General features: G+C 46.6%; 1 protein-coding gene across 3 annotated transcripts in view; it reads left to right on the top strand.

The window, feature by feature from the left end:
- drp2 (dystrophin related protein 2) overlaps positions 1-13577 on the top strand; it is a 170462-nt gene that overhangs the window by 118728 nt on the left and 38157 nt on the right. For all 3 annotated transcript variants that reach the window (XM_029119414.2, XM_029119412.2, XM_029119413.2), the window contains 8 exons: positions 375-495; positions 1616-1727; positions 2849-3005; positions 6838-6984; positions 9558-9636; positions 10523-10583; positions 11323-11384; positions 11878-11952. In XM_029119414.2, the coding sequence (XP_028975247.2) occupies positions 375-495; positions 1616-1727; positions 2849-3005; positions 6838-6984; positions 9558-9636; positions 10523-10583; positions 11323-11384; positions 11878-11952 (814 nt within the window). The remainder of the gene's footprint in view (positions 1-374; positions 496-1615; positions 1728-2848; positions 3006-6837; positions 6985-9557; positions 9637-10522; positions 10584-11322; positions 11385-11877; positions 11953-13577) is intronic.

Genomic DNA, 13577 nt, shown 5'->3' with positions numbered 1-13577 from the left:
TGGAATGTTAGAGTCAGTAGTGATTAGTGAATTGAATGTTGGAAGTCATTAGTGATTAGTGAATGGAATGTTAGAGTCAGTAGTGATTAGTGAATGGAATGTTGGAAGTCAGTAGTGATTAGTGAATGGAATGTTGGAAGTCAGTAGTGATTAGTGAATGGAATATTAGAGGCAGTAGGTTCTAGGGTGTTCTCAGGCAGACTGTATGGACTGTAAGAGTACTGTGGTGGAACAAGAGTCCAGGGTATCCAGCCTCTCCAGATAACTGCCCGCAAGGAAATATATGTTTGTATACACCTGTGTGTGTGTGTGTGTGTGTGTGTGCATAATTTCCTTATTATTGCATCTCCGTGTGTCCCCTGCCTCCCCTGCAGGTCTTCATGGAGGATGTCAAGTCTCGGGGCCCGTTCATCTACTCCGTGCTGGAGACAGCCCAGGCCTTCCTGGCTCAGCACCCTTTCCAGGAGCCAGAGGAGACACTACCTGATGGCAAAGGTCTGTCCACACACTGTGTAAAACACGATTCCCACACACTGTGTCAAACACGACTCCCACACACTGTGTCAAACATGACACCCACATACTGTGTCAAACACGATTCCCACACACTGTGTCAAACACGATTCACACCAAACCTGCCTATACCTCACCAGACTACACCAAACATCATCTGACACAACACTACACCACACACTTGACCACTTCACACTAAACCACACACCTCAGCTCACACCTCACACCACACCACGCCAAACCGCCTAAACAAAACCAAACACCTCACATCACACACAACATCACATCAACCCAGCCTCAATCCTTCACTAACACACACACTAAACTACACCTCACCCCAACACACAGTTCACCACACAACCAAACCTGACCTGAGCAGTGGGAGAAGAGTTACTGTATTTGATCTGCAGCAGATGTGTATCCTGCAGATGTGACTAGGGACATTCTGTCCTTCAGTACATTACTAGGTCAGATCAGAACCTGTGTTTAGGGAGAGGGGTTGGGTCGGAACCAATTAACCCAGTTCGTCTGCTCTCACCATCTGGTCTAATCAATAATGCAGCATGTTAGGCTGTTTCTGGCCCTCTCCCTCCCTCCCTCCTTCTCTCCCTCCTTCTCTCCCTCCCTCCTCTCCTCTCCCCTCCCTCCCTCTCTCCCTCCCACCCTTTCTCCCTCCCTCCCTCCCTCCCTCCTTCTCTCTCTCCCTCCCTCCCTCCCTCTCTCCCTCCCTCCCTCCCTCCCACCCTTTCTCCCTCCCTCCCTCCTTCTCTCTCTCCTTCCCTCCCTCCCACCCACCCTCTCTCCCTCCCTCCCTCATTGTAGTCTTGCCACTAGTGGCATGTTTGGGGAAAGACAGGGACAGACTCTCCCTCTCTGTGTCTCTTTGACCCAACAGGATGTTTCTCTGTTTTGGCTCCATTTCTTTCAGGGCTCGTGGTGACTTGCATCAGCAGTAATAATACAGTGTTTCTCTCTCACTGGCTGACTACCTAACCCAATTCTTCCCTTCCCCATGTTTCTTTCTACTGATGTTTTCACAAGCTGGTGTTGAAACTCTGCCTGCCTGATGAAACCCATCTTCTTCTCTTCCCTCCCACTGCAGAATTGTCTCCGAGACGACGGATCCTGAATGTGAGTCGCTCGGTGTGGAAGCAAGCTAATATAGCCAGTGACCTGTGGGAGAAGCTGACTGCCCGATGCGTTGACCGACACAGGTTAGATATATGACACAGGTTTGATATACGACACAGGTTAGATATATGACACAGGTTAGATATATGACACAGGTTAGATATACGACACAGGTTAGATATATGACACAGGTTAGATATACGACACAGGTTTGATATATGACACAGGTTTGATATATGACACAGGTTAGATGTACGACACAGGTTAGATATATGACACAGGTTAGATATACGACACAGGTTAGATATATGACACAGGTTAGATATACGACACAGGTTAGATATATGACACAGGTTAGATATACGACACAGGTTAGATATATGACACAGGTTAGATATATGACACATGTTAGATATACGATGCAGGTTAGATATATGACACAGGTTAGATATACGACACATGTTAGATATACGATGCAGGTTAGATATATGACACAGGTTAGATATATGACACAGGTTAGATATATGACATAGGTTAGATATACCACACAGGTTAGATATACAACACAGGTTAGATATACCACAGAGGTTAGATATACCACACAGGTTAGATATACCACAGAGGTCAGATATATGACACAGGTTAGATATACCACACAGGTTAGATGTACGACACAGGTTAGATGTACCACACAGGTTAGATATACCACACAGGTTAGATATACCACACAGGTTAGATATATGACACATGTTAGATATACCACACAGCTTAGATATATGACACAGGTTAGATATACCACACAGCTTAGATATATGACACAGGTTAGATATACCACACAGCTTAGATATATGACACAGGTTAGATATACCACACAGGTTAGATATACCACACAGGTTAGATATACCACACAGGTTAGATATATGACACAGGTTAGATATACCACACAGGTTAGATATATGACACAGGTTAGATATACGAGACAGATTAATCCTAAAGTATTGGGGGTTATATTTGATTAAAGTTAGTGTGTTAGGGTTTAACTTAACGTATTGGGTATATTTGATAAGCTGGGTTAAGTTAGTGTGTTGGGTGAAGTATTAATTGAGTTGTAGTTAGTGGGTTATGGTAAAGTATTAGGTGATGGGTTGTAGTATAGTGGTGTGATAAAGCTGATTATAAAGTAGCGATACTCTGCGTGTGTCAGGCACATGGAGAGGACCCTGGAGCGTCTCCTGCAGACCCAGGCAGCCATGGAGGAGCTGGGGGTGGCCCTGGAGCAGGCCGAGGGGGTCCGGGATGCCTGGGAGCCTGTAGGAGATCTCTTCATTGACTCACTACAGGATCACATCGATGCCACCAAGGTACTCAACTGTGTATGCTTCTGAAACCAGGCTGTGTATGCTTCTGAAACCAGGCTGTGTATGCTTCTGAAACCAGGCTGTGTATGCTTCAGAAACCAGGCTGTCTATGCTTCAGAAACCAGGCTGTCTATGCTTCTGAAACCAGGCTGTGTATGCTTCAGAAACCAGGCTGTCTATGCTTCTGAAACCAGGCTGTCTATGCTTCTGAAACCAGGCTGTGTATGCTTCAGAAACCAGGCTGTGTATGCGTCAGAAACCAGGCTGTCTATGCTTCAGAAACCAGGCTGTCTATACTTCAGAAACCAGGCTGTCTATGCTTCAGAAACCAGGCTGTGTATGCTTCTGAAACCAGGCTGTGTATGCTTCAGAAACCAGGCTGTCTATGCTTCTGAAACCAGGCTGTCTATGCTTCTGAAACCAGGCTGTGTATGCGTCAGAAACCAGGCTGTCTATGCTTCAGAAACCAGGCTGTCTATGCTTCAGAAACCAGGCTGTCTATACTTCAGAAACCAGGCTGTCTATGCTTCAGAAACCAGGCTGTGTATGCTTCTGAAACCAGGCTGTGTATGCTTCAGAAACCAGGCTGTCTATGCTTCTGAAACCAGGCTGTCTATGCTTCTGAAACCAGGCTGTGTATGCGTCAGAAACCAGGCTGTCTATGCTTCAGAAACCAGGCTGTGTATGCTTCTGAAACCAGGCTGTGTATGCTTCAGAAACCAGGCTCTGTATGCTTCAGAAACCAGGCTGTGTATGCTTCTGAAACCAGGCTGTGTATGCTTCAGAAACCAGGCTGTGTATGCTTCAGAAACCAGGCTCTGTATGCTTCTGAAACCAGGCTGTGTATGCTTCAGAAACAAGGCTGTGTGTGTCATACATTATTTGGAATGAAAGTGATGTGGTGAACCAGAATTCCAATTCAGTAATTGAAAACTGCCATCTATATTTTTACCATTCCCTAAGAAACTTACAAGTAACAGCTATTTATATCATAGGTTGTAGGATTCTTCAAGTTGAAATTCAAAACACTAGCTTTTGGTTTGTGGTTGTAAGTGTGTGGATGTGTGGTTTTGTGTTTGCGTGCATTTGTGTGTGTGTGTGCGCACAAGTGTGTGCTTGCACATGATGTTGTCTGAGTCTGTGATTGGTTCAGTAGGTATTCACACTAGTATGTGTGTTCCATTCACCACCAGCGCCTGTCTGAGCATATCCGATTTCAATAAGACCATAAAACAATATTGCCAGTGATACAGATTAAATTGTGGCCCCGAAATGTGAAAAGATCCAGTGCTATTGATTACATAAGGATACAATACTCTGAGGCAATTGATAAGAAAACTGCTTACATGATTCTAGATCTGTCAGCTGTGAAGAGTTCCTCCAAATCTTGTTGGATATTTCGCTGTAATTATGGAGGATCAGTCTCTCTAGCCCTCTGCTATCTTCAGACTCTGTTGTTATTTGAGCTCAGTCCGTGTTGACTTAGTGTGATTTCAGTGTTTCTGGGCAGCGTGTTTTGATGAGAGTGACGGAGGCTCAGTATGCATTTAAAAAACTGTTTTGTCTATTCACCTGGCCAGTAAGTGTTAACATGCTCAAACATTATATAACATTTGAACAAATACAAACAAAAATGTGTTGACAAAAGGTAATTGATTCCTTTTGAAATGGCTAGTAAAAATTTCATAAAGATAGCAGAAGAAACTAGGTAAAATTAAGAAAACTGCTGTCTGCATCTGACACATCTGACAAATGTGACACATCTGACACATCTGACAAATCTGTCACATCTGACACAGAGCAACAAGGCTGTGTGGGGTCACCTGGACTGGGAGAAGAACAACAAGGCTGTGTTGGGTCACCTGGACTGGGAGAAGAACAACAAGGCTGTGTGGGGTCACCTGGACTGGGAGAAGAACAACAAGGCTGTGTTGGGTCACCTGGACTGGGAGAAGAACAACAAGGCTGTGTGGGGTCACCTGGACTGGGAGAAGAACAACAAGGCTGTGTGGGGTCACCTGGACTGGGAGAAGAACAACAAGGCTGTGTGGGGTCACCTGGACTGGGAGAAGAACAACAAGGCTGTGTGGGGTCACCTGGACTGGGAGAAGAACAAAAAGGCTGCGAAAGTAATAAGAAGAGTAAATCCTGCAAGAAGCTTGGGAGAATTGACCATGGACTCTTTCTAAAAATGAGTCTACCATAGCTAATTGCTTCATTTTTTAGTATTCTTCGAGAGGTCACACCAAATACTTCTCTGCCAGGAATACTGTGAAACTCATTATAATGTAACAGGTGTGTTTCTGTTCACAAGCTGTTTAATTCTGAGAAAGTGTACAGAACGTTTCTGTACCTCGCCCACATGAATCCTCCCCGATTCAAACAGGTGACCCAATCACAGCAGCCTTGTGGATAACCAGTGAAATTTAGATATGCCACACTGGAGTTCAAGTTCCCTCAGTTGATTAGCTGATGCTTAATCCCAGACCAGTCATTTATTTAGTCGTTAATACACAACGCTTTGTCATCGCGGCACTTGACCGAGGCTGGCTGCGCTAAATTACCACGGCTCTTCATTATGACGGCGGGGAGCCGAGAAGAGGGGCACTTCACAATGATCATGTCAATGTTTGCCTGCTGTCAGTGACAACACATGTTTCCCGTTGCTCTCCCCAGGGCAGGCGTGTCAGCAGGAACACACACACATTAGCTCTGTTTGGCCTGGGTTGATCTTCCTCTTAGCCGGCATAAGCCATGAGTGATCCCTGTTGCCCGTCCCCAGGGGCAGGGGTGTACAGCCTGGCTTCAGCACTGTACCGGGTCCCCAGTGAATCATAATGCCGTTAAACTCAGTCAATGGAATATTGCAACCAGACAGGCATGCTTATTTTCTCATTATTTGCTAAGTTTATGAACCAAATATCAGTGTATTTCTGTAATTGACTTAGTTGAAATGGGGATGGTGTGATGCCTGCTGCATGTGTCTGTGCAGTGTGAGGTGACTGACTAGGTGAAAGTGTGTGTATATGTTAGTGTTGTGTGTGTGTGTGTGTTTTCTTTAGTTTTTTTTTTGTATGTTTCTGTTTGGTGTGTTTGTCGTCCTTTCCCTCTGTCATTTTTTCCTTCTCTCATTTGCTTTTTTGCCTACACCTTTCTTTCTATACCTCTCTTCTTACTTTCCTGCCCTCCCTCTCTGTCTCTCTCTTTGTCCTTATGCTCTGTCTTCCTCTACATCACTCTTCCTCTCTCTGTCTCCCTCTATATCTCTACACATCTCTTTGTCTCCCTCTATATCTCTACACATCTCTATATCTCTACACATCTCTATATCTCTACACATCTCTATATCTCTACACATCTCTTTGTCTCCCTCTATATCTCTAAACATCTCTCTGTCTCCCTCTATATCTCTAAACATCTCTCTGTCTCCCTCTATATCTCTACACACCTCTCTGTCTCCCTCTATATCTCTACACATCTCTTTGTCTCCCTCTATATCTCTACACATCTCTTTGTCTCCCTCTATATCTCTAAACATCTCTCTGTCTCCCTCTATATCTCTACACATCTCTTTGTCTCCCTCTATATCTCTAAACATCTCTCTGTCTCCCTCTATATCTCTACACATCTCTATATCTCTACACATCTCTTTGTCTCCCTCTATATCTCTACACATCTCTTTGTCTCCCTCTATATCTCTACACATCTCTCTGTCTCCCTCTATATCTCTACACATCTCTATGTCTCTACAAATCTCCCTCAACATCTCTCTTGCTCCCTGTCTCTCTATGTCTCTCCCTTTCTTTATCTCCCTCTACATCTCTCTCTCCTTCAGTTGTTTAAAGAGGAGCTGACTCAAGTGAAGGAGGGTATGAAACACCTGAATGACCTGGCCCACCAGCTGGCCATCTCTGATGTCCACTTATCCCTGGACAACACCCGTTCCTTGGAGCACCTCAACAGCCGTTGGAAACTACTACAGGTAACATAACCCTCCCATAACCTCCCCACAACCACCTAACGTCCAAACAACCTCTAAACAACATGTCCACAAGCTCCACTTGGTCTGTCCGTGACATTATCGCAGTGTGAAACTGGTCCCCTAACCCACAAAAAAAAATTCACCAGCAATGCATTCAAGCTTCACTTGATCCACTGGCCGCTAACTTCACTTCACTTAATCATTGATTGTTACATAACCATAACATGTCACTAACCTACACAGAACCTCCTGACTTTCTATGGTTTAGAATTAGGATTTTGTTAGGACACGTTAGATACCACTTAAGCAGCTCTTCTTGGGTTCCCCACTGAACATAAAGTTGCATTGATACATTAACAATGACCATCCATTAATATACTAGATATATTGACCATCCATTAATATACTAGATATATTGACCATCCATTAATAGACTAGGTATATTGACCATCCATTAATAGACTAGATATATTGACCATCCATTAAAAGATATATTGACCATCCATTAATAGAATAGATATATTCACCATCCATTAATAGACTAGATATATTGACCATCCATTAAAAGATATATTGACCATCCATTAATAGACTAGATATATTGACCATCCATTAAAAGATATATTGACCATCCGTTAATAGAATAGATATATTCACCATCCATTAATAGACTAGATATATTGACCATCCATTAATAGATTAGATATATTGACCATCCATTAATAGAGTAGATACATTGACCATCCATTAATAGATCAGATACATTGACAATTACTATACATTTAAAAAATGCACCATGTGCCTAAACGTTGGTCATTGCACAATGCATCCTCCATCTGACCAAGTTTCTGACTTAATTCCTTGCCGTGTGCCTCAGCAGGATGTTGTGAGGCTACAACAGTTTGTGTTTAACTCGGTCCTTGTCTTGGCCTCTCATTCAAACAGGCTACAACAGTTTGTGTTTAACTCGGTCCTTGTCTTGGCCTCTCATTCAAACAGGCTACAACAGGTCGTGTTTAACTCAGTCCTTGTCTTGGCCTCTCATTCAGACAGTCTACAAAAGTGTGTGATTAACTCCGTCCTTGTCTTGGCCTCTCATTCAGACAGGCTACAAAAGTGTGTGATTAACTCGGTCCTTGTCTTGGCCTTTCATTCAGACAGGCTGCAACAAATGATGCCTTTTGTCTCCTGAGTGAAACATATTGGATTGTTCTGAGGGAGAAGTGGTGAGAATGCCAGGAGTCAGCAAATAAGGCAGCGAGCTGATAAGAAAATAAGGCTTCCCTCGCTTCTCTCCATTTCTCTCTTTTCTCTTTCCATCCCTCTTTTTTCTCTTCTCCATTTCCCTATATCCATTTCTCTCTTGTATCTCTTTTCCTGTCAGTCTTTCCCTCCTCCTCCTTGTGTTAAGCTCTCCTTGCTTTTGCACGTTCTCCCTCTTCTTCTTTCTTTCTTTCTTTCTTTCTTTCCCTCCCTCACTCCCTTTCTGAATAATGTGATGCTAAATCCATGTCATTCGAATTACATTATCCGCAGCAGCTCCTCTGACTTCAGTGACACAGGTGTAATGCATTTTCAAGGCTTATTCTCTAATATTTTTGGTCTTGAATAATTTAGTAATTCTGCTGCCAGTAACAGTGCCTCTGTTAGCCCCGGCGGTTTAGCGGTGGCAGAGATGCGTGCTACTGCACAGCTTAGTTGGCACCATCATCACAGTGACGCATTCAAACTGCTCCAGTAGTCCAAAGTCAATCTTTCATACGGCCTGAGTGCATAATGCCGTATTTATTCGGACAAGTCAGCGTGTGCAGACGTGTACATTGAGTAATGGCAGTGTTTTCCTCAGCATAACGCTAACTTTTCATCACAGCTCATTGGGCTTGCTTGTCCTTGAGGTGCCCAGGGACAACAGTGCCTCTCTACCAGTTAACAGGACAGAAAGCATATAGTCAAACACAAACTCTCTCTCTCTCTCTCTCTCTCTCTCTCTCCCTCTCTCTGTCTTTGAGTGGATTTAGCACCCTTTGTTTGTAGAGATGTTTCGGCATCCTCCGACAATGATTTACAAGCTGAATCCAATACCTTGTATAAACCAGGATTAGTCCTCAACAAATCCCTTCTGGTTCAGCCACACTGACAAACTGTACAAAGACAATGAATGCCGTAACTTCTTTTCATCAACTCAAATCCCTCTCGCTTGTTGACACCACCCCCCCACACCTCCACTCTGAAACGCAGAAGTTATGTTCAATGACTGTGCTTATTTGAACAGAGCTGAAAATTGCAAATCCAGTCATTTTTTTCCTACCCGACGCTCCTCAAAGGGCTCGGAGTAGGCGGGAGGTGCGTCCGTGTCTCCTATTTTCCGTAGTGCTGTCTAATTACCAAATGAAGGAGGGGAGGTGTGTGTTTGTAGGGTTGCAGGAGGTATGAGATGAGACTGGGAACGTTCCCATGATTCTCTTTGATTCTTTAGATTTTTCCTTCTTTGTGTGTGTGTGTCTGTGTGTGTGTGGGCATGTGTGTGTGTGTGGGCGTGTGTGTAATGTAAATGTGTGTTTCTCTCATTGCAGGGCTCCATCGAAGAGCGTCTGAAGCAGCTGCAGGACGCCCACAGAGACTTTGGCCCAGGATCTCAACACTTCCTTTCCAGTATGGCTCCTCTAGATTCATCTGGCGTTAGATTTTGGATTATGGAGGCTATGAAAGTTATAGAGGCTGGGTGGATGAGGAGGTGGGAAGGTAATAGAGGCTGGTGGATGAGGAGGTGGGAAGGTAATAGAGGCTGGTGGATGAGGAGGTGCAAAGGTTATAGAGGCTGGGTGGATGAGGAGGTGGAAAGGTTATAGAGGCTGGGTGGATGAGGAGGTGGAAAGATTGTAGAAGCTGGGTGGATGAGGAGGTGGGAGAGTAATAGAGGCTGGGTGGATGAGGAGGTGGGAGGGTAATAGAGGCTGGGTGGATGAGGAGGTGGGAGGGTAATAGAGGCTGGTTTGCATGAGGAGGTGGGAGGATTATAGACGCTGGGTGGATGAGGAGGTGGGAGGATTATAGAAGCTGGGTGGATGAGGAGGTGGGAGGATTATAGAGGCTGGGTGGATGAGGAGGTGGGAGGTTTATAGACGCTGGGTGGATGAGGAGGTGGGAGGATTATAGAGACTGGGTGGATGAGGAGGTGGGAGGATTATAGAAGCTGGGTGGATGAGGAGGTGGGAGGATTATAGAGGCTGGGTGGATGAGGAGGTGGGAGGATTATAGAAGCTGGGTGGATGAGGAGGTGGGAGGATTATAGAGGCTGGGTGGATGAGGAGGTGGGAGAAGTTACAACAGTAGAATGTGTGTGTACTACTTTGTGATGGTTGTGTAGCAGTTAAAGGAGGTGAAGATGGTCAGCAGTTAAAGGAGGTGAACATGGTCAGCAGTTAAAGGAGGTGAAAATGGTCAGCAGTTAAAGGAGGTGAACATGGTCAGCAGTTAATGTGCAAATGGATTTTCATGCTCGAACTGCCTTAGCCAATAATTGTCCTGTCCCTCACAGGCTCTGTGCAGATACCCTGGGAACGAGCCACCTCTCCAAACAAAGTACCCTACTACATCAAGTAAGTCCAACTGTGACGTGAGAAAACATGGAGTCGCTGTTGGGGAAATGCGTTTGGCTGGTTTAAGATGCTGAGTAACCTTGGGGACACAAAGGCATTGGTCTTCAGAGCAGCGTGGAGACAAGCCTCTCTGTGCATTATAAACTTTATCACTGCTACCTCCTCATGGGTCAGGCAGGGTGGCCAGGCAGGGTGGCCAGGCAGGGTGTGTAGGTGCGGGTGTCTGTTTAAAAAACGTGTAGTGGGGCGTTGTGGAACACTGTGTAGACTGGGTCCATCAGCTCAAAGTTGGAAACATCTCTTAACACTCAGTAACACTCTTCTCCTTCCTCTCTACCTGTCTCTCTCTCACTTCCCCTTCCTCTCTACCTGTCTCTCTCTCACTTCCCCTTCCTCTCTACCTGTCTCTCTCTCGCTTCCCCTTCCTCTCTACCTGTCTCTCTCTCGCTTCTCCTTCCTCTCTACCTGTCTCTCTCTCGCTTCTCCTTCCTCTCTACCTGTCTCTCTCTTGCTTCTCCTTGTACCTGTCTCTTCATCTTACGCACTACCATTCTCTCTCTTCTTTTCTGGCCCTCTCTCTTGCCCTTCCTTTCTACCGGTCTCTCTCTTTGTCTTCTTTCCTACCTATCTCTCGTATTGTCTTCTTTTCTCTGTACTTGTCTCTCTAAATGACTATTTCCTCACGTGTCTGTGTTCTCCTTCCCTCACTCCCTTTCTCTCCCTCCACTCTCTCTCTAAGTCATCAAGCCCAGACAACGTGCTGGGACCATCCAAAGATGACGGAGCTCTACCAGGCATTGGGTAAGACAGACAATTAAAGAGTTCCCTTCTGAGCTTTCATAACCACTTAGGCCCTCCCTGTCCAGATCTGCAGGGGCTTCCAGGGCCCAGGGGGGCCAGCCAACGTCACCACGTACCTCATTAAGGGCCCATATTTCAGACTCCCTCCAAACCCTGGACAGACCTCTCATTAACCTGTGGGACCAATTTGTCGGCTCTGTGATTGCTTTTGCCTGTGTTTTAATTAATTGTGATTAAACAGCATCGGGGGCCTTTCATTAATGCAAACACACACACACACACACACACACACACAAGGAGATGTTATCAGGGACGGAGAGAGCGGGGTGATTGTGCACCACGGCTCTGGTTAATGACTCACTGATGGGCTGATAAAGGCAGGGGGGATAAGGTCAATGTCTGTCTGGTCTGGAAGGAGACGTACAGGGGGGTGGACAGGGTTTCTCTCTTCTCCTTGCCCTCTGATCATCTCCCTTCCTCCTTTTATTATTAGCGGATTTGAACAACATCAAGTTCTCCGCCTACCGGACTGCCATGAAGCTCCGGAGGGTGCAGAAGGCTCTAAGATGTAAGTAAAGCTGGTTAGTCCAAAGGTCCCCAACCCCCCCCTCAGGGACCCCCAGTCATTCGGTGTATTTGATGTATTCCAGAGCTAACACCCCTGATTGCTCTTGTCAGCTAATCATCGAGTCCTTGATTAGTGGATCAAGTGTGACTGTTCAGGGCTACAACAAAACTGTGAAACGTCTTGGGGTCCCTGAGCAGAGGTTTTAATAGCTCACAAATATTGATTGGACAGCTGGGACTGCTGGTCCAACCTCTCTATAATACACCTAAACTGACAAACCAGGTGCGTTAGTGCTTCCTTAACTCCTCAAGAGTTTCTACCACTAAGGTCCCAGTGCTAATCAAAGTAATTGATTATAACTCCAGCTACTCATCCAAGCAGATGCCTCTCTCTTCATCAGGGTCTGAAGTATCGTCATGCATGCTAATGAAAGTCATTAATTGGCCCAATTGAGTTTCGAGGGGAGGTCATTAGCTACAGCCATATGGAAGAGTGTGGTAGAAGCATGTAAGCCCCCTCCAGGAGGACAAAACCTAGTAGCTTTATCCTCCACAGTCTGGACCTCACCACTTCTCCTCCGTCCTCCCCCTGACTCTGCCTCCGCCCTGCAGCCATGGGAGGCTGCTCACATCCTCCTTTCACGCTCTCTACACACTATCTCTCACTATCTCCCTGGCAGTCTACCACCTCTCTATTCCTATCTCTGTCTCTCCGACACGGGGAAATGGCCTGAGAAAACAGAGTGAACACACCACTGAGTACCCTCCTCTCTACCCCTCCTCTCTTCCTCTCTCTCTTCCTCTCTCTCTTCCTCTCTCTCTTCCCCTCTGTCTCTCTCCCTCTCCCTCTCTCTCTCTTTTCTCATTGTGTGCTGGTTTGCCGTCCGTGTCGTTAGGAGAATTAATTGCCAGGCTGCCATAGCAACTATAGTGTATCTCAGTCCATTCCTCCATCCTCCCTGCCTCCCTCTGCCTGTCAGATCCTCCATCCTCTCTCCCTGCCTCCGCCTGTCCGTTCCTCCATCCTCCCTCCCTGCCTCCGCCTGTCCGTTCCTCCATCCTCCCTCCCTGCCTCCGCCTGTCCGTTCCTCCATCCTCTCTCCCTGCCTCCGCCTGTCCGTTCCTCCATCCTCCCTCCCTGCCTCCGCCTGTCCGTTCCTCCATCCTCCCTCCCTGCCTCCGCCTGTCCGTTCCTCCATCCTCCCTCCCTGCCTCCGCCTGTCCGTTCCTCCATCCTCCCTGCCTCCGCCTGTACTTTCCTCCCTTCCTCTCTCCCTGCCTCCGCCTGTCCGTTCCTCCATCCTCCCTCCCTGCCTCCGCCTGTCCGTTCCTCCATCCTCTCTCCCTGCCTCCGCCTGTCCGTTCCTCCATCCTCCCTCCCTGCCTCCGCCTGTCCGTTCCTCCATCCTCTCTCCCTGCCTCCGCCTGTCCGTTCCTCCATCCTCCCTGCCTCCGCCTGTACTTTCCTCCCTTCCTCTCTCCCTGCCTCCGCCTGTCCGTTCCTCCATCCTCCCTCCCTGCCTCCGCCTGTCCGTTCCTCCATCCTCCCTCCCTGCCTCCGCCTGTCCGTTCCTCCATCCTCCCTCCCTGCCTCCGCCTGTCCGTTCCTCCATCCTCCCTGCCTCC

This window comes from Esox lucius, chromosome 4 (assembly GCF_011004845.1).
Source record: "Esox lucius isolate fEsoLuc1 chromosome 4, fEsoLuc1.pri, whole genome shotgun sequence".
Classification (NCBI taxonomy): domain Eukaryota; kingdom Metazoa; phylum Chordata; class Actinopteri; order Esociformes; family Esocidae; genus Esox; species Esox lucius.
Note: the sequence above shows the minus strand (reverse complement) of the source record. Positions and strands in the feature narration are given on the sequence as shown.